Source organism: Aristolochia californica, unplaced genomic scaffold, assembly GCF_029961685.1.
Source record: "Aristolochia californica isolate CCGP_79_NKW_82.1479 unplaced genomic scaffold, dmAriCali1.0.hap1 SCAF_4, whole genome shotgun sequence".
Taxonomy (NCBI): Eukaryota; Viridiplantae; Streptophyta; class Magnoliopsida; order Piperales; family Aristolochiaceae; genus Aristolochia; species Aristolochia californica.
In genome coordinates, this window is record NW_027182103.1 from 4382405 (window position 1) to 4408803 (window position 26399).

Consider the following 26399-nt stretch of genomic DNA (forward strand, 5'->3'; position numbering starts at 1 on the left):
TGGCCGATATGAAATGGCTAATTTTGGACCTTAATATAAAATTTCGAGTCAAAACACGCGGGTAAACGGAGAAAGTTGATAAACGGATAATCGGAGAAACGGGAAAATGAGTGCGAAAAACAATGACGACCCACCTAGTTTCTACCCGAAACGAATTGAAAAAGGAACGAGTCGCCAACTCGTCTCGAACCCTGCCTTCCCCTGGGGCTGAACTTACGAGCATTCCTCGATTTCTCTCATTTGCCGTTGCTGAGGAGCCTCCAGTCGGACGATCGTGCGTTTCTTCCCTAGTTACAAGTACTTTCTTTCTCCCTTGCTCACTCGTTCCCCCTCTTCCTTCCGATCAAGTTCTCAAAACCATTTCCGATAACCGAAACCACCGCAGTCGATTTTTCATCACCTGCTATCCATTAGTTTGCTGTAGGGAAGATACTCTCTGGCTTGATTAAATGTGTTATTTTTATCTCGTTCGCATGTTATATGCTTTATAATATTCATTTATGCTTATTTCACTGAAGGGTTGTTTTCTGATAGTTTTAGTCTGGTGGTTGAGTTTTCAGTGTTTAATTGCAAGCGACATTCTTTTCATCCCTCATAGTCCAGTTCATTTGCGTTTTTAATTTTAGAGAAGGAGAACTGCTTAATACTACTGATTTGAGTCTGTTGAACTGAGGACATGGGTTTGTGTGTTTGACGACTTCATAACTTGACTGTCTTTTCAACTTAATATAAGTTTTTCACATTGTAAGCAAAAATATAATATGATGAGTCGAATTTGTCAGTGTCTGAAGTATGTCTCTACTCATTTTTTTTAGCTTTTCTTCTATGAACAAACGCTGGTTTCAACTAAAACTGTTTGACTTTTTTTAGAGTTGCTGATGGAACCTTTTTTAGTGTTTGCATTCTTGCTCTTAGTATTGGAGAAGATAACCAGCTTAGTGCAATTGGAGATGGCCTCCTATTTGGTATTTGAATAATTCCTCATATACCTCTTTATACAATATTGATGGCTTTTATGTTAGATTCTTGTTATCCTTGTTAATTTGATGCATGTAAAGATAGCTTTGTTTGAAAGCAGAAAAAATCGAATATATTCCACCCAACGTGTTTAATATAGTATTGGTATGCCAAACCCTTCAAAGAGAAGGTTATCTATAAAGTAGTTACTTCTAATGAGTTTCTAGGCTAGAAGGCACTCTTCCAATATCCACGGTAGTAGCACTCCTCTTTCTCTTGATTAAATATTAAATTAGAGTTTGCCATTCAAAAAAAAAAAAAAAAAAAGGGAGAGAAGGGAATGAACCAATTACTCCATTGAGTTAAAAGGTTGTTGATGTTTCTTCCTTTCTTTCTCTTGTGAATTTGAATAATTAATCTGTGAAGTTGGGTCAAAGGCCTATCCCAAAATGACTAGCCAACTTAGGAAACCTCTTTCCCAACTAATAAACTCAAAATCTTTGTACTTACTAATCCATGTGGGACTATTCCTTAACCTAATCAACATGAATGCTTCTGATAAGATGCATGTTTATCTTAATTCCAAACCCTCTCAATTGCCAATTCAGCCAGCTTTTAATTTTTTAATGGTACTTTGAATTTCTTGATACTGCTTGTGTAAGTCATGTCTTCATTTTTCATGGTAGTGGACCCAATAGGAACTTCTCTTTCTCTTGATTAAATAATTAATAAATAATTAAAACTTTGCGGAGTTTTTTTCTTTTCTTTCTCTTCTGAATAACTTGTGGACGTAAGAGAATGTTTCTGATAGGATGGCCTTCTGCCTTAATTTTACAGTCACTTGACCATCAATCAAGTCCTCATTTGAGTTATTCAGCATTCTTTGCCTTCTTGATGGTGCTTGTCTCATTCATTATGTGAAATATTCCTTCTTTGCTTAGCAAATAAAAGGAACAGAACCCATAGAGAATCATAAAGCCATCAATTTTCTTGACTAGAACTGGCCATGGTGTTTAATAATTGTGCACATGGATAGCCTTTCAAAAAAGACTTATTCTAGTCAAACATGTCTCTTTTCTAGCATTTTGGACTTTGTTGAGGTGTATTTCAACTTCATGGAAGTGGTGCTAAGTCAATTTTGATCTGCTAATAGGGTAAATAAAAGAAAACAGAATTCTTCCCTAGGAATTCATACATTTCTTGGATATTAGATTTCCAGTAGCTTCATATCAAGCACTTGTATATCATCTTATAAATGTTCTCATGAAAAAGCTCCTACCGATGATGGTCTAATTGGCCTATTGGTCTAATGTTGAATTATCAAGAAATTTAGATTTTGTACATATTCTAATCCGATGCATCTCCATTTTTGAAGCCTTTGTTTTTTTTTTTTTTTTTTTGTTCTGGTGCTTTCCTTTCACATTCTTCTTCTTTTTACACTTTTTATATGTTCTTTGATGCTCATCTTCAAAATTTTGTCTTTGCTAAAATTTCCGTGTAATACTGATCAGGACAGAAATGCTTCAATAATAAAATTTGTGCTAAAACTTGCATGTGGTATTTTTTCCCCTTCTCTACTTTGTCTGCTGTAAGATGTTGTCTTGATTTTCTTGTAGTAATCAATCTGGGTAATTTCCACCATCCATTTTTGTGTTTATAACTTCCTTTTTTGTTAAGGGTTTCTTGTTCTTGTTTCAAATTGCAGTTGTTTGAGTTGTGGAGGTTAGTTATTGTACTTGCTGGAACCAAACAAGATTTATTTAAACCTAGGAAAGTGACATCTGAATTGAGTTATTTAGTTGTCTGAGGCTTGGAATATTGTCAGAGATCCTTTTCATGTCCACCTTAATTTCCTTATATGGATTGGTTGTTATAGCTGATTGGTTGATCTTAAAACATTGTGTTTGATTTAAATAATGTTTTGGTTTCTTCTCAATCTTTATGGTTGTTGCATGAAATACAAATAATCCTCAAGAGGATGTCTTTAGCTTCATGGAAACCTGACATAGTAAATAACTCTTATGTTGAAGAAACTTCTGATAAGAACAAAGGAGGAAACAGAAAAGGAAACAAGAAGACTGAAAAGACACCTTTTTTTGGGAAAGACACTTTTTAGGAATGTATTATGATTTAATATATTTTATGGAAGTGAGCAAGTTTCTATTTTCATTAGTTTCCTAGTTTGTCTATTGTCATCTTAGGAGAGTTTTATTTAGGAAGGTGTTTGGTTAGTAATTTCCTCGATTAGTAGTCAATTTAAAAAAGTCATAAAGTTAGCGAGTTCAACTATAGTAGTTTCTATTTAAGTTAGTTGCTAGTTTCTCGAAAGTGGTTTTTAATTTAGTAAGTCACAATTCAATTGCAATTGGGAGGTTTAGTTCTATGAAAGTTCTAGTTTCGGGATGTAACTTATTTTGGCAAGTCCATGATTGTTTTAGAGTAAAATAGGGAGATATGCTGTAACTTGTAAATCAGTTTTTTCTCTTTTGGTTGTTGGAGCACCACTATTTCTCTTTATTTTGTTGATAATAGTTTCTTAGTGAGTTTTTCTCTCATACTACCTACTGCTAGTAACAAAACAGCACTTCTTCTAAATTGACATATAGATAGATAGATAAATAGCACTTCTTCTAAACTGAAATGGAGAGAGAGAGAGAGAGAGAGAGAGAGAGAGAGAGAGAGAGAGAGAGAGAGAATTTCTTACATGCTACCTCACATACACTTTTCTCACTTTTTAATTAACACTGTCTCTTGGTAATTTAAATTCAGCAGAGATAATTCACTTTGCTTCCTTTCATTTTCTACCAACTAACAATTTTTCTGTTCGAGCCTGGTGTCTTTAGCAGTGCATGGGAGCATGATGCAACAAAGGCAGAGATCAACCTACGGGCCCTAAGCTCGATAGCCACAAAATCTCCAAAGGATTGAAAAAGATTCTGTGGAACTTATTTGAAAAAAGCCAAAATGTTCTCTCGCCTTCTCTTCCGATCTTCAAACTGCAGACTTTTAACCCACTTCTCCTCAAATCTGCCATTTTCTTCAATCTTATCTGTTTCATCTCACAGTCCTTTGAGAACTAAGGTATCTAGCCCAACATTTGGATCCTTTTTTGTGTCTCAAAGGAACTTCTCAAGTGATCGAAGTAACAATGATGATGAAAATTTCAAATCTCAATCATGGACTCTTTCATCCCAAGGTGATGACATAGACACAGTTTTTAGATCACCGGATGGTGACTTGACAGGAATCACTGAGGACATTGAAGCAGGAGGCTCATCCACCAAAGAAATAGAAGATGAATGGGAGATGGCCGAGGAGTTCAAGCCGTGGAGTTTGGGAGACGAAGAAGAGGTAGAAAAGGTCTTTGATTTTGGCAACCAGGTGATGGAGGGATTGCCACCAGTTGAAAATGAGGGGCTGCAAGAAGAGGCTCGTGCCAAAGATTTGGAGTTGGAGAAGGAAGAAGAGGAGCTTAAAGCCACCTTAAAAGGTATGACTTGAAAAAAGACGTGTCTTAGTTTCAGTTAAGAATTTAGCATTTGCACTAGCATATTGTGGACTGATATGGTGTAGAGTTAGATTTGATTGATTTTGGATGACAAGGTAAAATTTTGAATATGCTATAAATCATTTTGAAAAAAGGGTATAATTTGTCCATGGGTTTTAGAACAAGAAGAAAAAAAAAAAACTGTAATAGTCAGTTGGTGCTTTAAGCATCTTAGCTTTTGGGCTTATTAGTTTTCAAATTCTTAGATATGGAGCATGTTATAGTGTACCTTTGGTGGATATACAACTACGGTCCTGTATGTCTCGGTTGAACAGTTCAGTCTTCTTCAAGGAGAGAATTCATTTTGCTACATATAATCATGGATTCATTTGCATAACTTAAGATCTTTGAGTCATGTGGCTAGTTGGGAAAACTATGATACTAAGTTTGTTTGCAAAGTTGGGAGCAATTTGTTCTGCTAGTAACAGTGGGAAATTTATGTCTAATGTTTGTATGCTGCGTTGTCTTCATCTTATTATTTTATGCTATCTTCTTTTCATATGTTCAGAAGCCCTAACACTTTGCCAACTTTTTTCCTTATATTATATATTGAATGCATTCTGTATCCTCTGTTGCTAGAATATGAGATCCAATACTTGGTTATTGGCTCTTTGATTGTCTTTAATTTTGACTTGGAGATTTTTGGGTCTATCATGTTTAGTGCCTCATATAAAATGTGAGCCAATTATTTATTGACTATGTTTCTCTATTGTTTAACATCTGCTATTCTTAAACCTTTTAGAGCAGCATGATTGGCTATGCTCATACTTGTTTATCATAGCAGGAGAGTGACTTTGTGATATTATGATGTACTCCAATGATCTCTCTTAAGTATTTGAGTATGGTCAAATAAGATGTTTGAATCCAACTCTTGTACTTGCTTTTGGCCTTTGTCCTGTCAATGAATTATTTATTATGAACTTGATGTTATGATTCTATTCAGAAGCATATTCATAATCCCCGTCCCTCTGTAATTCTTTGTTCTTTTGTTAATATATACATCCTTTTTTTTAAAAAAAAGCATATTCATAATCCCCTGTAAAAACCTATCTAAGTTTGCACATAATGCATTAATAACCTAGATGAAAAATGGTTTAAATCATTTAAGTTCGATGAAGAGGAAGTCAAATGACCATTGGCATGTGATACATATGGGTTGCATAACTAAATATTCCTAGGCTAAATTTATTACTGCAGGTCCAAATCGTGCATTTGGAGATCTCATTGTTGCATCTGGAATAACTGAAGCAATGTTAGACAGCTTAATTGTTCTGAAGGAGTTGGAAGGTATTGAGGGGTTGCCCCCTTTAAGTGAAATAGAAGATATTCGATTGGCTAAAGCAGAGAAAAAGTCAACTAGGGCTGAAATAGAGCGAAAGAAACAAGAGGAAATTGCCAAAACACATATAAGACAGGTTGATGAGAAGGGAAGAGCATATGGGACCGGAAGAAGGAAATGCAGTATAGCTCGAGTTTGGATTCAACCTGGGGATGGAAAGTTTTTTGTCAATGACAAACAATTTGATGTTTACTTCCCAATCCTAGATCACCGAGCCAATCTCCTCCAACCATTTTCTGAGACAAAGACTCTGGGCCTTTGGGATGTCACTTGTACTGTCAAAGGAGGTGGTGTCTCAGGTAAGCATCATTTAGTTCACTAACATTGTCTAGAATGTCATCAAATTTCCTGTTTTGTGAGGATTATGCATTCTATCAGCTGACTTGCCTACAATATAATTCTGTTTTTTCACGGAATTGATTCTGTACAAATCAATGCTTGTAAACTTGAATGGAATAGGATTCTGATAAATACCCATTCCATTCGGACCTTTTCCTCATGCTTGCCATTAGCTTGGATGGTCTATTTAGACGACCTTTGTATCTTCTTTAGTTCCCATCTGTTTCTATTCCTTTGTGTTTTACTTTATCTTGTATTTTTGTAGAATGGTATTTTTATCTTACTGTTGTTTTTTTCAGTTAAAAGGTGCACTTTATATGGGTTACCTAGCTTAAGCCTAATCAGCAAAATATAGACACAAGTTCATATTGTCACATAGGTTTCTATATTCTTTCACAAACATTTTTCTGCTTCCGTTTTATCTCTTAACAACTAAAGGTTCCTCAATATGAACAGGTCAAGTAGGAGCAGTTCGTTTGGGGATTAGCAGGGCTTTGCAGAACTGGGAGCCGGGGCTTCGCCCTTCCCTTAGATCAGGTAAAGTCTGAGAATTCTCGTCTCACCAGATAAGCCATGCACTTCTTTTGTTGAACTTGAAGAATTTGTGTTTAAACATATACTAAAAAGTTTTAGCACATCAATTCCTTTGTACATATAGGAACTTGTTTCCTTCAATCGTTATCTGATACTCCTATTATGTGTTGGTGATGGTTTTTTATGTAGCTGGGTTCTTAACAAGGGATCCGCGTGTTGTTGAAAGGAAGAAACCTGGAAAAGCCAAAGCAAGGAAGAGTTTCCAATGGGTCAAGCGATAAGAGTGGACTGCAGAAGTACCTTCATACGGACAATTTCTGCATGGGACTGGTCGATTTATTTTTTCTTTCAGTTCACAGCAATTGGAAGTTCTTTTTAGTAAACTAACTTCTGTTCTTTTGGAAGGTATAAGCTGTGGATTCAGAGGTGAGAAGAAACTTGCTAATTTAATCGGCTCCTGAAATTTTCCATGTCTTCTGTCAAATTTATGATTTTCCGTACAATGACATGTAATCAGGATGGGTTTAACAGTTAACACTATGACAAACTTCACTAATTGTTTTTCGATTGTTGTAGGACAAATGACCAAGTGATTCTAGATTGTCACTCTGCTTTGCATCTGATACTTTGGCTGATAACTCTCAATCAATAATCCGCTTACAAAGATGTCTGGATGTATTCTGTGTTTGACAGAAAATTGTAGCGGTGTTGAGGGAGGAACTTGGGAGATTCATGTTGACCCAAAGAGTGCCATTCTTTGGTAATGCCAAAAATTTCAAGGTTTTTTGGGTTCTCTTTGCGTTTAAACTCATCAAACAACCCTTATTTGGATAATCAAATTTCATCGATAAACTTGAGTTCCAAAAACTATTTTCAATTGCAAAAAAAAAAACGATGCCCAAGACCTTTACTCCTTTCTTAGAGACTTTAGAGGGTGTACTCGGTTTTCCTTATTGATTATATAAAAATATTGGTATGGTCTCCTTGGTGGCTGAATTCAACTAGACGTTAGTTCTATTTGCTCTTGAATTAAGCTTGTTATTCTATTGTTTAGGTTGAGTGAAGCCATGGTTGTCGTGTAGGTGAAGGAAACTGGTGATGTGAAACCAATCTTCTCCACAGGTCAACAGGGACACCGTAGAATCTGCATTGGGTATAGAATTTAAATCATACCTTGAATGCATAAAGTTTATCTAAACCTTTAGGGGAGAGAGAGAGAGAGAGAGAGAGAGAGAGAGAGAGAGAGAGGTGAATACATAACAACCTGAATTTTGATTGTGAACTACTATAAATCCTTGAGTATTTGGGGTTTGTTTGCTTTTGTAGTAAAATCCTACATTAATTACTTGTGTTAAGTACATTTGTTTGCATTTAAAGTAAAAATTAGTCATTAAATTTGATAAACATAATTAACCCCATCCTCCCAAAGGTTTATCCTTGTAGGGTCTAACAATTGTCATTAGGTTAATACTATTAATTATAATCTAAATGGCACAATTGAGTAGTACAAGGCACGATTGCTTGGAAAATGGTACACTCAGACTTATAGGGTTGATTATTTTGACACATTGTCTCTTGTGGCTAGACTTAGTCCTATCCAAATTTTGTTGTTAGTGGCTATTAATTTGGATTGGTCTTTTTTTCATATAGATGTCTAGAATGTTTACTTGTATGAAGATCAATATATATGATGAAGTTTATATGGAGCAATCTCCTAGTTTCATTCCTTAGGGGGAAGAAAACAAGGTAGTGTTAATTGAAAAAGATTTTTTTTTTCTAGGGATTTAAATAGTCTTCAAGCCTAGTTTGAGAACTTGAATGAGGTGATTTTTTCTTTTGGATTTGTTAGGTCTTTTTTAGACCACTCAGAGTTTAATTATTGTAGAATGTCAGATACAATTATGCCAATTGTGTATATAATATTATATATTTAAGGAGATGACTCTCCAAGGATTTGTTGAAGAAGTTCTAATGACATATCTTGTAATTGAAGGATAAAGTAGTATTATCATGTATTAGGGTTTCTACCCTTAATTATAAGTTAGATATCTTGGAGAGGGGAGACTCATACTCAAGCTCTCCTTGTTTCAACCCTATCCTGTCCCCTCTTGCCTTCTCTCCTTTCTTTCCTCGTTTTTCTTCCTACCTCTTCTCTGTCTCAACTTCTTTCAAGCATGAAACCCTAGAATCTAATGGGATTGTAGAGGGGAAAGATCACATTAAGAAACATTTTCAAACAAAAGACACAAAGAACTAAAGTATTTTTTTTTGGGTGCTAAGGTTGTAAGAAGTTAACTAGATAATTCCTTGTCTCAACACAAATACATTGTGTTACTAAATGTGAGAAATGTATAACGAGGGCAAAGTCAATGGACACACTGTTTGAATTGAATCATGCGTTACATGATGAATCAAGTCCTTATCTTTCAACACAAGAAAAAGTATATTTAGTCGATTGGAGGGTAAGCTCATACATGTCATAATGACAAGACATGATATTGTATTTGTTGTGAACCTAGTGAGTCAATTCATGGACCAATCGAGGAAGGTTCGCTATGAGTCTATGAATAGGTCCTAATATCTAAAATGTGCACTCAGGAAGAGGTTGTTGTACAAGAGGAAAGGTCATCTCACTATCAAAAGTTGATTATTTTTATCTAAAATGTACACTCAGGAAGAGGTTGTTGTACAAGAGGAAAGGTCATCTCACTATCAAAAGTTGATTATTTTGGTCCCCAGGTTGATAGATGGTATACTAGTGGGCATTATTCTTTTCTACGAGGAAACTTGGTTTTTTGGAAAAGTAAGAAGTAAATAGATGTCTCAAGGTCTAGTATCGATGCTGAGTATAAAGTTATGGCTCATACAACATGTAAGATGCTCTAACTTAGATCTATTTTTGTTAGAGTTTGTATATCCACATGCAAACAAATACGAATGGCATGCGACAATCAAGCAACAATTTATATAGTATTAATCCAATTTTTCATGAGAAAACAAAACACATTGATGTAGATTATCACATCATAACATATGGGCTGTAGGGATTGGTCTTTGTTCCTTGCATTTGGCCAACCGAACCACTAGGACATTTCTTCATCAAGGCATTCCTCTCTCTCAATATAACCATCAAATCAACACGCCAATTGCTTCTTCGTCTTATCTTTCCTCCGTTTCACCATCACTTACACCACATAGACCTACTCTTTTACGTGAACACAATGGGTTCCCCATGTTATACTCCTCAAAATCACCACAGATCATTTGGCTATGATTCAGGTTCTATGTTTTGCCTTCTACATTGGATCAACCCTGCAATATTTTTCAAAGTTGAGTGAAGCTATTTTTGAGACAGACCTTAGAAACGGAAATCAGGTAGTGGGTTCTTTGCCATAGGAGGTAAAGAGGGTATCAGAGAAGGTTTTTTGATATTTTCGTTTGAGAAATGGGTCTCATGTTTGTAAAAAAGCCTCGTAAATGGACTGTAAATAGGTTGCAGTTCTTGTTCTGTATTGGCTGATGTATCTATTCTTATTGTGCTTTCTTTGTTGCGCGTTTGCTTTTTAATAAAGTTATTATCTTGGCTGCTTTCACCTCTGACTTTGGCGCTGAGAAATTAATATTTTATAAATTGATAATAGTTTAGAGACCCGTACTCAGATATAAAGAGTGAACTCAGACATTAAGAGAGAGGAATGGAGGGTAATATGGCTCAGTACTGTGATTTATGACAGCAGAAGTTTGGTAGAGGCGGTAGATTTATTTGCAGGAGAACTTGCCAACAACTATCCAGTACTGCGGAAATTTATCTCAAGTTTGAATCAAGTTAGAGATCATTAATGGATGCCAAAGTTCAGATGAATATCATGGACGCAATCCCATCTTGGCCACAAACAAAACTTCCAGGACCGGACTGTAGCGTTGGCTGTCAAAGTAGTTCAAAAAGACGAACCAGTCTGGAAACGAGAAAAGCCAAGCAGTCTCAAGCTAAAATCAACATTAAAGCAGCCAAAGGATGTGTACAAGATTACAAGCTGCTCATGTGAGGACTCTGCCATCTGAACTGGTTAGGTCCTTGGCTACTCCGTGAATCGTTCAAATACAAAATCAATTGTTTTCATGTGAATTATTCATATTCCGTGAGTACCGATAGATTGATTCCGAGAGTCACGACGAAGCAAATAGTGATGGAGGACAGGTAAAGCTCCATCCTTCTCATTGCTTGTTTTGTTTGCAATTTTTGTCCCACTGTCGGAAGAAACAATGTAAACTTGTCAGCTATGTCTACACCAGAGACTGTTACTAATCGTTTTCTTCTTCTGAAATTAGTTTACATGAAGCTTACTGAAAAAGTCATGCCCCAAAGTCCATATTATGTATGTTAACTGTTTCCATGGAGCCCCACGAGCATGAACTAAGTGACAAATTTGGACAAATGCATGTCTTATTTATAAAAAAATAAATCAATGTTTTGCATAGATTGGTTGTCTCATGAGAGCTGTCTATGACCGGAGAAGTGTCTTTGCATGGCTGGTGCATGGAACGTGAGGTTGTCTTTACATCTCCCCTCAAGGTAAGCTAGGAGGCAGAACGAATGCTTAGCTTGCTGTTGATGAGCCATAGTCGACTTCGAGAGAGAGGTTTTGTGAAGACATCCTCAAGTTGCTCAATAGTAGAAATATGTCTTACTTGAACAAAACCAAAAGTCACATTTTCTTGAACAAAATGATAGCATATGCCAATGTGTTTGCTGAGATAATGAAAAACTCGATTGCGAGAAATACAAGTGGCAATTAAACTGTCATAGAGTAACTGGGGTGGCACAGCGAGTAAACATGTAGGTCTTTCAAGAGAAGCTAGAGCCATATAGTAGATCTAGAAACTATTGGCTGTTTCTTTGGGGACCATGAGATGAGGTTAGAGCCAAGAAACCTCCCCAATCAGCATTTGAGAAGGCGGAAATGTTCAAATGTTTAAATTTGACTAGACATAAGCCATGACAGTGGTACCTTTAAGATACTTGAGTATTGAATTAACTAGAGTTAAATGAAATTGAGAGCAGAATATGAGATGTCATTGTGAGTCAAGGTAAGATATTGGAGTGCACCTACAAGATTTTTATAATGGGAAGGGTCAGGTTAAGGAGGACTAGTGGAGTCAAGTTTAGTGTTGGGGGTGAGAAGTGTGGGGACAAAAGAACAAGAGTCCATGCCGACTCAATTTAGAATGTCAAGAAGATATCTTTTTTTAAAAAATAATCCACTTTCAATATTAAGAACTTGAAAGCCAAGAAAGAAATATAGATGACCCAATTGTTGAAAAGCAGGTATGAAACAGTCTTACATGACTCTCATAGTAAGAAGCCTCATAGAGCCAAAATTAATATAGTAGAATCTAAAAATTATTCTATTTATGTTAGTCTTCTATTTATGTTCAATTGTTTTAAGAATTATCATTTTAGTGTTTAACTTTGGGTGTAACTGGGATAAGGGTAGTTTAATTATAATTGGAGTCTACTTGTTTCCTCTATTACAAATAAAGGCTTATGTATTCAAATAACAACAAGTTAGTGAAGTTTTTTTCCTTTTCAAAAATTCAACATGGTATGACAACAGATTCTATGAGTTAACTCGGTCAACCCACAGAGATAATGTGATTTTTTTTTTATCTATCATCTATATTAGTTCAGGTTCGTCTTCTATATATTTTCTTTCTTACGTATCCCATACCCATTATTTTCTTGGTGTTCACACCTCATTACTGACCTTTTCATATTATAAATTATATATTAACGGAAATATCATAGAATCTAATTTTCAACATAAAAAAATCTAGGAAATCAGAGTTTTATACAAAGAAAAATCGATATTTGAAGTAACAAATGTCAGACTACAAGAGAGGTTTGAGCAGCAACATAAAACTTCAACTTTTGAGCCATTTTATACCATCAAGAACGATAATTTATATGGAGCATTATACATCAAAAGAAATATTTGTAAGTTTATTTTCTACCTTATCAAAATAATTCTAAATCTGAGTTTTCTAGAGGGAGATATCAATTTTACAAGGGTCAATGATCATATTGGCCAAAGAAGAAAGAGTATTCAATCCAGACAGATTACAAAGTCCTAAATCTATTAGATTCTTTATCTCAAAATAAGTATATTTTATGAAGAAAAGTTATACACAAATGAAAGGTATCAAAGTAGTTTCATAAGGAGAAAATTTCATGTGAATGTGCTCTATATTTAAGGATATATTTGTATTAGAGTTAGCAAAGATCAAGCTATAGAATGAAGCAAATCAAGAGGTCATAAAAGATTCAAGAACGGAGATTTTTATATCAAATTTGGTATCAATTTAATGCTCAGCTATATTTTTTGAGATATCAATATTAGAAGTACCAAAGGTCGGTTTTTCCAAAAATCTCTCATTTTTTCCTATTTCTCTCCTATTATCTCTCTATGCATTGACGTGATTGAGTTTCCTTATCTCCTAAAATTTGAGTTTTTATCCAAATTTCTCTTCTAATAAAAGAGTTTTGGTCAGACTTAATCACTCCATGATGTCCTCATTCTAGGTATGCAAAATCTTACTATGATATTGCTTTCAAGTTTTGCGTTTTTGCTACTTGGTTGTTTATTTTCTACATAGTTAACTCTAGAAAAATATGGTTTCCCAAAAAAAAATTATACTCTGTCAAACTTATTAAGTTCTACCATTACCCCCACTCCCACCCACCTTCACCCCTTTTTTCAAAAAGGGCACTTTGGAATTATGAGTGTTGCATAGTTGCTTCCTTTTGATTAAAATTGTTTTCCTCTAGTATTTCTTCAGTTTATCATATTGTATTTTTATCACTTTAGAGCAATGCCTAAACCCACTACCTATAAAATATAGGATCGGCCCAATATCTAGCTTGAGTCAAGTCTTTTATTCTTCACCCAAGAGGTGATTTGTGTTTGAGCTACCCTTAAAAAGTGAGTAATCTCTTTGTTGAGCCCTAAAGTTGGGCCATTTTTCTGCCTTTAAAATTATGCGGCGTGTGTTTCAGATTATGACTATTTTGACTGGTATTTGGAACTTTGTCATACTTCCAAGAGTGATTTTCTTCTCTCATATTGTGTTTTGTCCAAAGTGGGTCTCTATGTCCTTTTTATCCCCAACTTGAGGAAGAGAAGTAGAAGGTGTACAAGAAAGAGGTATTTTGCTCTACATGTTGTTGGGCATGGCAAGCAAATGAGGAGAATTTCCATAAAGATGACATAGAATTGTAATTATACAAGCGGGTGTATGTCCTCTTATGTCCTTTTCCTTTTGAAGAATGTAGTCCTAGGGCATTATAGTCATTGTAAACACCTTCACACAACTATAAATACAACCTCAAGGCATGGGGTAGAGCATTCAAACCTCTTTCTCTTGTCTTAAATTCATCCTTACATCTCTCTCTTTTCCTCTTCTTTATCTCCCTTGGTTTCTTCTCTCCTCTCTTCCAAGAACTAGACTTCCTCTTTCTATCCTTCTATTGAAATATTTTATTTTTATGTGTTGGCCTTAGAAATCAACAGTATGACGTATACCAAATGTGTGATAGGACAAGACAATAAGATGCATTGTCCATGCAGAGTATATGCTAATAAGTTTGTACGCCTGATAGAGGATCACTTGTATGTGAATAGGGTGTTGCCTAGCTATACTCGATGGACCTTTCACGGTGAGAAAATTTATACCTATAAGGAAACTCCTCAAATGTGAAATTCTACAAATTGGACTGATCATCAAATGAGAAGTGAGGTTGGTAGGCATGGCGGTATGCATGAACTCATCCATGATATACAAGATGAACAAACCTTTATCAATGACCATCAAATAGAGTTCAATAGTCATGTTGAAGACTTTGGAGTTAGACCAAGTGGGTTTGACAAATTTACTCTCTTGCTCATGCATGCCAATAGACCATTATATCCTAGTTGTTAGGGCTTTTCTAAATTGAAGTTTCTCATTCATTTGCTTCATATTAAAACAACTTCCAAAGTGAGCAATAAAACAATGGGTAATATACTTTCTCTGTTGAAAGAAGCATTTTCTCCTAGGGAGTTATTGCTTCACAACTATTATGAGGCTAAAATCTTTTATGTGAGTTAGGATTCCATTACGAAAAGATACATGCATGTAAAAATGAGTGTCAATTATTTTGGAAGGAATTTGAAAAGGTGAGAGAGATGTAAAAATTTTAGGGCCAAAGTCTCCTGACAACAACATTGATGTTTATGTATGCCCTTTGGTGGATGAGTTGAAGGAGTTATGGCCAGAAGGTGTGCAAACTTTTGAAGCACATATAGGAGAGGTGTTTAAAAAGTGTGCTACACTTCTTTGGACCATAAATAATTTCCCGACTTACTAATCATTTTTAGGTTGGAGTACCAAGGGAAAATTGGCTTGTCCAACATGTATGAGTGAGACAGACTCTATATGATTCAAACAAGGAAAAAAGGAATATTACATGGACATTGATGTTTTTTACCCTTGGATGATTGGCGACGAAGGGATAGAAAGTCTGATGGTAGATTGAATTTATTTAAAGTGATTAACATTAGCTTGAGTAGGTAGATTATATTTCTTAGTGTCATGCGGTGTTGACTCATTGACTCACATGTTTGACTCGAGAAGTGTCTCTTTACTACCGATGCATGATTTTTGCATGGAACATGAGCTATTCTTTGCACCAAGCTCTATTCAGAAATGTAGAGTCAGTCTAACGTGTTTTCCAATTTCTTTGCTTGTCTTTATGTTGCCATTCTACAAGGTAGAATGCTCTTGTTGCCATTCTACAAGGTAGAATGCTCTTGTTCTTTTCTAGCAGATTGGCTGGGATATTATGCATCATAAGGAGGGGACAAAAATGTTGCACAAAATGGCTTTATTTGGATTAGAACTACTGCACAAGTTCGATTAGGAAATGGGGAGCAAAGAGAGACAAATATTAAAGACAGAGGATCTCCTATTCCTTTCTTCCTCGTCCATAATAGCCGCCTGATAGAGATAAAGATAAGGGCTAATAGAATTTGAGATAGTATCAAATTATAACTCTGAAGAATTGTACACTCTATTGTAGATCACGCTATGACACCTGTTGTAATCCTATAAATACTGCATACCTGTTCAATGAAAATCATCTGGAAATTATTCGTTATTCTTCTTCTTCTATACTTCCACCATTCATTCCCTCGTAGCAGAAGCCAAAAGCTTTTATGAAAACAAAATGTGTCCCTACCTCAATTATAAAAAATAAACCGAACTTATCCTGTGAGCACCTCTTGCCATCACTTGTTTGCTTCTATCTCACATTTTAACTGATGGGAAGTGTCCACGATTGGCTCCATTTAACACAAGTGAATAACTGGTAAGATCAAGTTTTCTTCCAATGGCTTCCTACGTTGAGTTTACAAGGGCCATATGGGCATTGAAAGAGGGTAATAAGTGAGGAGAGTTAAGGAACGTTATGGGCATCATTCCCTGTAGTGTAACTCACTCATATAGATACCAAGGCAAGATTCGAAGTAGTTTTTTAGATTCTCTGAGTAGTTGAGGCAGGTTCATGCGCTCCAACAACATTCTTCCCGGAGCATTTAAAAACAATAACGAATTTAATGGAGAAAAGGAAAAACCATGGCCTTGGTGGTAAGAGAAGAAGAAGAGAAAAGGAAAAAGAAGAGAGAAGGAGCAACCCAATGAGAGAGAAAAGAAAAGTAGGAGATGAAAGAAAGATCTTCTCCCTAAGGTTATGTTAAGGTTAGCTCCTCCCTCTCAAATTTATAGTCTTAGAGAAATTATAAGAGTGCCCCCATGGCCATTTGAAGAGAAAATAAACAAGTATAAAACCCTATACATCATAATCTCTCAACACTCTCCCTCAAGCTAGTAGTGCAAAAACATCAAACACCCCAAGCATGGAACATGAATGTTGAGTGAACCTGTTGCAAGTGTGTTGATGAGAATATCTACGAGCTAATTCTTGGAAGGTGTATAATGCATATTAATAACTTCAGTCTTAACTTTTTCATGAATAAAATGACAATCAATCTCTATGTGTTTTATCTTTTCATGAAATACTAGATTCGTGACCATATGAATAGCTACATGACTGTCACAATGAAGTTGCATAAGATATCTACTAAAAGACCAAACTCTGTATGTAAAGATTGAAGTTACAACATCTCATTGACTGGTTGTGTGATAGCTCTATATCCTGCCTTTGCACTAGACTAGATTACAACACTTTGTTTTCTACTACGCCAAGTCACTAGGTTGCCACCTACTATGGTACAAAAACTAGAAATATATTTTCCATCATTAGGTAAACCTGCTCAGTCTGTATTTGCATATCCTTCAACCTTAAAAGTGTCATGATTCTTATAGAGTAATCTTTGACTTGGATTCATTTTCAAATACCTCAATATCCTTTCAAGAGCTTGGCAAATTGAAAATTGAGGTGTATGCATGAAATGGCTGTTAACGCTCACAATAAAACAAATATCCGATCTAGTAACTATCAAATAAATCAATTTACCAACCAGACTTTGGAATCAGCAGAAATCATTGGGGATAAAAATGGCATAGAATTGTAATTATACAAGTTGGTGTAATTTTTTTCAATTTTCTTTTTTTAAAACCAGTGTTACTTGTTTGTTGTCTTTCAAATTATTTGAGTTTGATATATCTTTTCAATGTAAGGTGCTTAACATTGTTCATAATTTTATACAGATATCATATCACAATGATGAAGGGATTGCAGGAAAGGAACCAACTGTAATCATTGGGGATGATGTAAAATTTGGACAAGATCAAGATAGTAGAAGTCTAATAAAATCAAAATTCCTCTTTGATTGAACTGTCTTTCTATGAGACTGCTTTCCATGAAAAGTTAAGTAAGATTCTTCTATATGTGTTCTTCAACACTCTCTCTCTCACGTTCGAGTTTGTAACTGTAGCTTGTAAAGAAACAAAAAAATTTCGTTTTTAAACTTGGCTAAAAAAATCTCCATCTTAATCTCTCTCTTACATAGATATTCTGGTCATATAAAATTTAGTACAATATGTGAAATAAAATACTTATTTCTTGTGTTTCTTCTACTTTCTCCCCTTCAAATTAGAAATTAAAAGGATATAAGAGCCAGATTGGAAAGAACAAATATGGGAGAAGAAAAAACACTCATAGCTAAACAACAAAACACTATAGACCAATAAAAAATGGCAATGTTAAACAAAAACTCTACTCAATTTTAAAGGAAAAAACCTAATTGTAGGGTAAAAAAAGATTACTCCACAATTTAAGGGTGGCTCTCGAAAAATCGGCCTTGGGTGATTAAAAAATCTTACTCACATTTGATGTTGCATGCAGTCCTATTCTTTACTCACGGAGAGTCTATAGGCATTGCTTTAAAGTGATAAAAATAAAGAAATATTAGAGGTTTTACACGAAAGGAGGTGCATAATGTAAGACTCATACTTTCAAATAAGAAGGTTGCGCTTATCAAATCAATAGATTAATATGAGTGTCTATTCTTGACACTAATAAAGGGATAAAACAACTTAGAAGATCAACAAAATGACTCGTATTAGTAAAGGTTTGCACTAGAATTTGAGAACAATTAGAAGATTTGACCAAAATAAAATTAGTAATTCAAAAAAGAGAAGGAAAAAAATCAACTTAAAATTTGGATATTTGCATGCCACAAACTACCAATTTAACTTTTGATTCTTTAGTTTTTTTATCTCTCTCAGGAACCATCAGATCAAGAAACGGTTTGATGGGTTATAAAATATACTCATAGAACTTTCTTTTAAGACAATTATTTATATAAATTCTTTTTTTTTATGGTAAAACGTCTAAAAAACAAAGCTTTTTACTACCACATGATTCATTTTTGCTATTGGACCTTGTGGATTTAGATATCAAAATATCTTTTTCGAAAACTCTAATTGATCCATTTCTTTTTGAGTTGAACATTTGACTCATAGACCTTTAAAGAAACATATAATTTGTAATACAAAACTTGTTGTATGGAGATGAAAACACTAAGGAAAAATAGAATATAGGAAAAATAAAGACCAATAGGAAAAGAAAACAAAACAAAACTAATAGAAATGACAAATAAGAAAAGGAACACAATCTCTATGGGTTGACAAAGTCAAATTATAGAATCTGCTTTGATATCATATTAAATTTCGATAATTCAATGATTATTGTAAATTGAGTACAATAAATTTCTATTTATAATAGAGAAAATACATAAAATCAAAGATGAATTAAAATTACTTTATCCCAAATACATCTAAAGTACTACTCTTAAAAGATAAGTTCTACAATAATTAACTCTAACAAAGTAGAAGTCTAATAATACTAAAACTCCTCATTAGCTTAAATTTTTTTATTTTCTCCATGAGAATCATGTAAGATTCTTCCATATTTGGTTTTCAATAGTTGTTGAAGAGAAAATATCGAAGAGTCTTACATGACTCTCACAATAAGAAGCCTCACAGAGCCAAAATTAATATGGTGGAGTCTAAGAAGAGTCTCATGAAAGGAGGTCTAATAGAAAAGTCTCAGTTAAACGTGTTTTAGTTATGTTAGTCTTTTATTTATTTTCAATTGTTAAATTATTCTAGGACTTATCTTTTAGTATTTAACTTTTGGTGTAACTTGGACATGGGTAGTTTAATTGTAATTGGATTCTACTTGTTTCCTCTATTATAAATAGAGGCTCATTGTACTCATATTACATCAAGTCAATAAAATATTTCTCTTTTCAAAAAATTGGACACAGTATCAGAGAGGGTTTTGTGAGTTGACTTGGTCAAAATAGAGAGATAATGTGATCCCTTTTTTATCTATCGTCTCTAATAGTTTAGGATCGTACTCTATCTTTTTTTCCTTCTTTTTGCAATCCTAGTACTAGTTCCTTTCTTGGCATTTGCACCTCTATACTGAACTTTTCATATTACAAGTTATATGTTGATGAAAATATATTTGAGTATACTTTGAAAATCAAAAATAATTTTAGAAATCAAAGTTTTATACAAAGAGAAATCGATATTTGAAGCAGCAAAAGTCAGACAACAAGAGAGGTTCAAGCAACAACATAAAGCTTCAACTTTTGATCCATTTTATACCATCAAGAACGAGACTTTATATGGAGAATTATATATCAAAAGAAGGATATGTAAGTATATTTTCTTACTTATCCAACCAATTCTTAATCTGAGTTTTCTAGAGGGAGAAATCGATCTCAGAAGAGTCAATGATCATGCTAGCCAAAGAAGAAAGAATACTCAGTTCAGCTAGATTAAAGAGTCCAAAATCTATTAGATTCTTTCTCTCAAAATAAGTATATCAAAGTCATAGTTTCAGAAGGAGAAAATTTCATGTCAATCTTATCTATATTTGAGGAGATACTCGCATTGGAGTCAGAAGGGTCAATCTACAAAACGAAGAAAATCAAGATGTCATAAAAGATTCAAGAAATATTTTTATGTCAAATTAGGTGTCAATTTAAAGCTCTTTGAGTATAGTTTCTTAATCAACAAACCTTCTATGATTCTGATCTATATTTTTGGAGATATTGATATAAAAAACACTATAGGTTAGTTGTGCCAAAAATCTCTCATTTTTTTCTTCATATTTTCATTCCTATTATCTCTCCATGCATTGACATAAATCGAGTTTCTTTTTCTGAGTTTTTAGCCAAATTTCTCTTCTAATCAGAGATTTTTGGTCAAACTTAATTACTTCATGTTATGCTCATTCAAGGTATGCAATATCTTGCTTCAATGTTGCTTTCAATTTTTTACATTTTTGTTATTTGGTTTTGGTTGTGTATTTTCCACAAAGTTAACTCCGAAAAATTGTGGTCACCCCAAAAAAGTTATACTTGGTCAAATTTGTTAAGTTCTATCATTATAGTTTCCCTTAATTTTCAAAAAGAAAAGGTCACTTTGGAAGTATAAGTTTTTCATAATCGCCTTCTTCTAGTTAAAGTTATTTTCTTCTAGTATTTATTCAGTTTATCATCTTATGTTTTTCTCACTTTAGTGCAATATTTAGACCCACTACCTAAAAAGTATAAGAATGTGTCCAACATCCAACTTAAGTCAAATCTTTTGTTCTTCATCCAAGAGGTGGTTTGTGTTTGAGCTACCCTTAAAAAGTGAGTAGTCTTTTTTTTGTGCCCTAAAGTTCGGTCATTTTTTCCCTTTAAAATTGAGCCGAGTGTGTTTAAGACTATGACTATTTTTTACTAGTGTATGGAGCTTTATCGTACAATTAGGAGTGATTTTCTTCTCCCATATTGCATTTTGTCCAAGTTGGTTCTCTATTTCCTTTTTATCCCCAACTTGAGGGAGAGAAGTAGAAGAAGAAATGCAAGAAATTTTCAAAAAATAGAGTACAAAAGATGAAGTTTTTGCATATATGAAAAAAAAAATCAACAAAAGAAAATTGAAGATCAAGAATCCTTTTTATTATAAGTTGAAGTTATAAACTCTAGTTTGAGGCAGAGCATTGTAAAGAAAATATGGAAGAGTCTTACATGACTTTTACAGTAAGAAGTCTCATAAAGCCAGGATTAATATGGTGGAGTCTAAGAAGAGTCTCATGGAAGGAGGTCTTACATAATAGTTTCAATTAAAGGTATTTTAGTTATATTAGTCTTTTATTTATATCCAGTTATTCAATTATTCTAGTACTTATATTTTAGCAATAATAAAAAATCTTATATCGAATATCTCTCATTTGGATAATTAGATAAATTAGACATAATTAGATGAACTGTATCGACTTGGCTAACTCAAAATTTTGAAGCTCCAAAAAATATTTATTAACTATTAATCACTCTTAATTAAGAAAGGAATATTAAAACCAATATAACAATTAACATTTTATAAAAAAAAGTATAAGATGGTAATATTTTTGGTTGAGGGCAGCCTCCTTATTTTAGACCGTCTTCAAGTATTCATTCGTGTGAGTTGCAGGTGAAGTGACGACGATACGACTCTGAAGAAATCTTGGGGGAAGGACAGTGATGGCTATCCAACTTAGAAGCTGAGTTTTTTTTATTAATTAACCAACCACGGGATGCATCGAGTAACGACCGTTTTAATATTTGCCTCTCTTCGTTTTTATAATTTTGTTCTTTTGCTTTTTTTCCTTTTTCTCAATTTTTCAAACAGGATCCAAGACAGATAGACGACCGTTCCTCTACTTCCGTGTCGCCATTTATATTTCTCTCGTGTCGATTTAGCGTCGTCTCTGTTGCTTCCGTTCGGTCTCTCTCCGTCTTATCAATTACCATCCTCTTTGATGTCCTCTTCGACCGGAAAGTGATGTATTTCGACCAGTTTTCCCCGTCTTAGATTAGAATCGGAGATTTATAGCTTTGCGTGATTTTTGTTTGGGGTGGGTATCCGCCATGGTTGCAGGTAAGGTGAAAGCTGCAATGGGCTTTCAAAAAAGCCCTGCGACGCCGAACCACACAGGTTCCCCCAGTGCGCAGAAAGCTCCGCCTAAGACCGTCTTTTCTCGCTCATTTGGCGTCTACTTTCCTCGCTCATCCCAGGTCCAGCCTCGGCCTCCGGACGTTATAGAGCTCGTTCGCCTCGTCGAGGAGCTGCAGGAGAGAGAGTCGCGTCTCCAGACGGAGCTTCTCCAGTACAAAATTTATAAAGAATCTGTGTCCATTGTTCCTATTTTGGAAAGGGAGATTTCGTCCAAGCATGCGGAGGTTGAAGCTTCGTTGCAGAAGATTGAATGCTTAGAGGCCAAGAACGAGAGTCTGAGGCAGGAGGTGGAAAGCCTCAAGAAGAAAATAACGAAGCAAGAGAATGAAATTTGTGGAAAGTCTCAAGGACATGGACAAGATGAGACTGCTGAGAACGAGAGCCTGAGGCAAGAGGTGCAAACTCTCAAGCTGCAGATGTCAATGACAGATAACGAAACCGGTAAGAAGATGAAAGAAATGGAGAATGAGATTGAGGAGCTCAAGAGAGCAGTAGAAGAGGTAAACGGAGGAGATTCGAAAGTCGAAACTGGAGAGGATGAGAGAAGGTCCCCGTCCCAGAGATTTCAGCCGAATCTACCAAACGAAACGAAAGAATCTTCCAAACAGCTGGAAATTTCGATCCAGGAGAGACAGAGTCAGTGCGTGACAAGTCCAAAAAGAAAAAGTGAGAATCACAAACAAGGTTCTAAAAATCCCAAGTCAGCTGATACTGATGACGAGCGGAATAATCAGATTCCGGTCAATGAAGAAGTTTCCGAACTGCCCGTGTTTTCATCAGGAGCTCGAGGGCCACGAGTTCCAAAACCCCCTCCAAGGCCCTCGTCGGCACCGTCGTCTCTAACGTCTTCACCCGAAGCGATTGCGGTAACCAATATCAGGATCTGTCCGGAGAAAACAAAACTTCCGGCACTGCCATCATTCCCGCCACCACCTCCGCCTCCGGCATTATCGGGCAAAGGGATGCCGCCGCCGCCGCCGCCACCCCTTCCTCCGACGAGGCTAATGACCTCTGCAGCGGCGAAGGTGCGGCGAGTACCGGAAGTCGTAGAGTTCTATCATTCTTTAATGAGGAGGGATTCGAAAAGGGATTCCTGTGGAAGCGTTCCGGACGCTCCGTCCGCCGCGAATACCAGAAACATGATCGGTGAAATTGAGAATCGCTCCGCTCATCTAATCGCCGTAAGTTACTTGCATAGATTTACGAAATTGCCACTATCTGCGCCTGTTTTATTGTTTACTGTTTGCACTGCTGTGTGTGTCAGTGACAACAACGGCTATATTTATTTCGAAATGACTTGCCATTAGCAGTCACCATAGCCATCAGAAATCCGTGCATGTTGCCGTTGCTGCGCTCCGACTGCCGACTGCCGGAAAAGTGCCAAATTTGTCGGTCTTTTGTTGGCTATTAATCTTTAGATTTAATTAATGTCCTTATGCGTAGTTTACACAGTTGATAAATCGTTGTTCCTATTAATTATACTGTCAGTTGCCACTACGGGGTCGTGATTATGAGGCATCTTCGCCTCCGTTGCCGGTGAAAACGATAAGGCCTAAAGGGCGTAGCTAGATTACCAGTACGACCCACTTACAGGCACACCGAAGTCATTAAGATTCTTCTGGGAATTAAATGATTTTCGTGAAAATTTTCAAATCTGCTGGCATCAGATGGGTCGGTGCAATCGGCTTTATAGAACTGTAGTAATCACTCGGTATCGTCTGGGAAACTATTTACGGGGTGTCCTGTTGGATTTTTGTGTTTCAGAAACAGGGTCAACTTAATTACCAGAGCTCAAAATGAAAGTCGTAAATGGTGTTCACTGTTCCTGATTTCAAAGTTGCTTTCGGTCCATGGAAGGCCTTCAATACTGTTGTTAACTTGCTTTTCCTTTTGTTCAGATCAAAACGGACGTGGAAACTCAGGGCGATTTCATTCGTTTCTTGATCAAGGAAGTGAAAGGTGCCGCATTCACAGACATTGAAGATGTAGTGGCCTTCGTCAAGTGGCTCGACGATGAACTCTCCTTTTTGGTAATCCTTTTTGGAATTTCTCTTCTTGACCTCTAAGATTTACCCAACTGATCCAAGAAAACAAAATCATCCGCAGGTGGATGAGAGAGCAGTATTAAAACACTTCGACTGGCCAGAACAGAAGGCGGATGCGATGCGAGAAGCGGCTTTTGGCTACTGTGATCTGAAGAAGCTTGAATCCGAGGCATGTACCTTGTCCGATGACCCTCGGCAGGCCTGGGGACCTGCTTTGAAGAAAATGCGAGCTTCGTTGGAAAAGTAAAAAGAAAAAGCTCGTTCCCTCGACGCTAGAATTCTTGCTTTACAAATTTTGTTAACATTTCACAAGATCGTTTCATTTGTCTGAACAGGTTGGAGCATGGCATATACAGTATCTCCCGCATTCGCGAATCCGCGAGTAAGAGATATAAAGAATTTCAGATCCCTACACAGTGGATGCTAGAAAGCGGTATCGTCAGCCAGGTAGAACATCCATCAATTTCCAGTGGATTCTTTTTTAGTTTTTTTTTTTTAATTTTCGATCGAGGATTCAAATCTCAATGAACCAAAAGATGATAAAGAAAACATTTTTATTATCTTCACGAAAAAGGACAGAGATTAAACAAAAGCTCCTAGTTTTGTTTACAGCAATTACTTGGGTGACGATATTACTGTGTTATTTTATGATCTTTCCTCGGAAGAACTGCTTCTATGAGTTCCTTTTAGGGCACAAACAGGGTTCAGATCAAAAAAGACAAACAGTAGAAATTTTTTTTTTGCCGGGCGTGCAAGAGCTCCGTTTTCCTCGGTGTGTTTTTTCTATTTGTCGAGTAGGGCAACTATTGTTAATCTCGGAATGCGAACCCGAAGCCAAATTCTTGTTTCTGTTTCCGTCATAATTTCAGGTTCTCGAATTGATCAAAACCTGGGTAATCTCACAGATTGCCAAATTCTTGTTTCTGTTTCCGTCACAATTTCAGGTTCTCGAATTGATCAACTCTTGTTTCTATTTCCCCTCACTGTGTGTTGCGGGAAAAGGCCATCATTCCTGGGAGTGATGCCTGAATTGCCTTTTTCTGTTCAACTGGGTGGATTAGAGAAACCTTCTCATGTAACCTCTAACTCTGTTCTTCACATGCGTGCAGATCAAGTTGGCTTCAGTGAAATTAGCAATGAAGTATATGAAGAGGGTGTCAGCAGAACTGGAAACTGTCAGCACAGGCCCTGAAGAAGAAGAGCTGATGGTCCAAGGCGTGAGGTTTGCCTTCAGGGTCCATCAGGTTTGTGTTCTCACTGCTGAAGATAATTTTCAGAGAGATAATTTGTTATCGTTTTCTGGGTGAATACAAATCTCTAACAAGGTTTGGGGATTGGGGCAGTTTGCCGGAGGTTTCGATGTGGAAACCATGCGAGCTTTTGAGGAGCTGCGAAACAAAACCCGTGCCTGTCAGATGAAGTGCCAGAACAAATTTCAGCAACAGAAGCTGTGTTGCAGGTCTACTACATCTTGCTAACCTTGCAATAACGCTTCCTCTGCTACCATGAACTGTACTTTGTATAGACGAAAACAATGAAAATGAAAGGGCCTTTCTGATCCAAAAGCACAGAGACGAGACTCTGCATAAAAGCATTATCCTTTCTGTACAAAATCTCTGTTCATTTACAGCCGCCATAACACACGCAAGAATCAAGCGTTCTTATTCTTCTTTTTGTTGTTTAGTTGGATCCCGGCGGCCTAGCTTCGTTGGCCATTCTAATCATGGTGTCAACTACGCCTCGTTCTTCTTCTGACCCAAGTCCGAGGCTACATCCATGGCCTCCACAGCTTTCTGGTTCGTATAATCTGTTGCAGTAATGGAAATACTTCTTATTAGAGAGAATACTGGTTCTCTCTCGACTCTTTAGAACTGTTCTCACTCTAGAAATGGTTCTTGTAATTTATGATTTAAGATATTGAATTTTTCAAAGACTCTTACAGCATCAAAATCTTTGGGTACTTAAAAAGCTAGAGCTTCTTGGCTTTTGGATATTCTCACCATTTTAGGGAACTCTTGTCCTAGAATTCAACGAACTGTGGGACTTGATATCAATAGCTCTAGGAACTCAAAATGGGTTTTAT

General features: G+C 35.9%; 2 protein-coding genes across 6 annotated transcripts; both read left to right on the top strand.

The window, feature by feature from the left end:
• Positions 1-205: 205 nt before the first annotated feature.
• LOC137962916 (small ribosomal subunit protein uS9m-like) lies at positions 206-7683 on the top strand. 5 transcript variants are annotated; one of them, XR_011115182.1, is made up of 6 exons: positions 206-297; positions 3801-4447; positions 5702-6142; positions 6639-6719; positions 6906-7142; positions 7293-7683. XR_011115182.1 is itself a non-coding variant. In XM_068810047.1 (5 exons), the coding sequence occupies exons 2-5, from the start codon at positions 3922-3924 to the stop codon at positions 6995-6997; spliced, it is 1140 nt and encodes a 379-aa protein (XP_068666148.1). In that variant the 5' UTR covers positions 206-297; positions 3787-3921; the 3' UTR covers positions 6998-7286. The 5 variants fall into 5 exon arrangements, 3 of the variants coding, with proteins under 3 accessions (XP_068666148.1, XP_068666147.1, XP_068666149.1); XR_011115183.1 differs by having other exon boundaries at positions 7410-7683; XM_068810047.1 differs by lacking the exon at positions 7293-7683 and having other exon boundaries at positions 3787-4447; positions 6906-7286.
• Positions 7684-21849: 14166 nt separating this feature from the next.
• On the top strand, positions 21850-26309 carry LOC137963867 (protein INCREASED PETAL GROWTH ANISOTROPY 1-like). The gene is made up of 7 exons (XM_068811085.1): positions 21850-23452; positions 24170-24301; positions 24378-24559; positions 24652-24763; positions 25426-25560; positions 25660-25775; positions 26001-26309. Exons 1-7 carry the CDS (start codon positions 22184-22186, stop codon positions 26017-26019), a joined length of 1965 nt encoding a protein of 654 aa, XP_068667186.1. The 5' UTR covers positions 21850-22183; the 3' UTR covers positions 26020-26309.
• Positions 26310-26399: the final 90 nt, after the last annotated feature.

Bases quoted from the DNA above. Each gene is read 5' to 3' on its own strand.
- LOC137963867 (XM_068811085.1), top strand. From the start codon at position 22,184: ATGGTTGCAGGTAAGGTGAAAGCTGCAATGGGCTTTCAAAAAAGCCCT. The intron at 23,453-24,169 runs GTAAGTTACTTG...CCTTTTGTTCAG, and splicing joins GCTCCGCTCATCTAATCGCC to ATCAAAACGGACGTGGAAAC. The intron at 24,302-24,377 runs GTAATCCTTTTT...AATCATCCGCAG, and splicing joins ACGATGAACTCTCCTTTTTG to GTGGATGAGAGAGCAGTATT.
- LOC137962916 (XM_068810047.1), top strand. From the start codon at position 3,922: ATGTTCTCTCGCCTTCTCTTCCGATCTTCAAACTGCAGACTTTTAACC. The intron at 4,448-5,701 runs GTATGACTTGAA...TTATTACTGCAG, and splicing joins GCTTAAAGCCACCTTAAAAG to GTCCAAATCGTGCATTTGGA. The intron at 6,720-6,905 runs GTAAAGTCTGAG...TTTTTTATGTAG, and splicing joins TCGCCCTTCCCTTAGATCAG to CTGGGTTCTTAACAAGGGAT.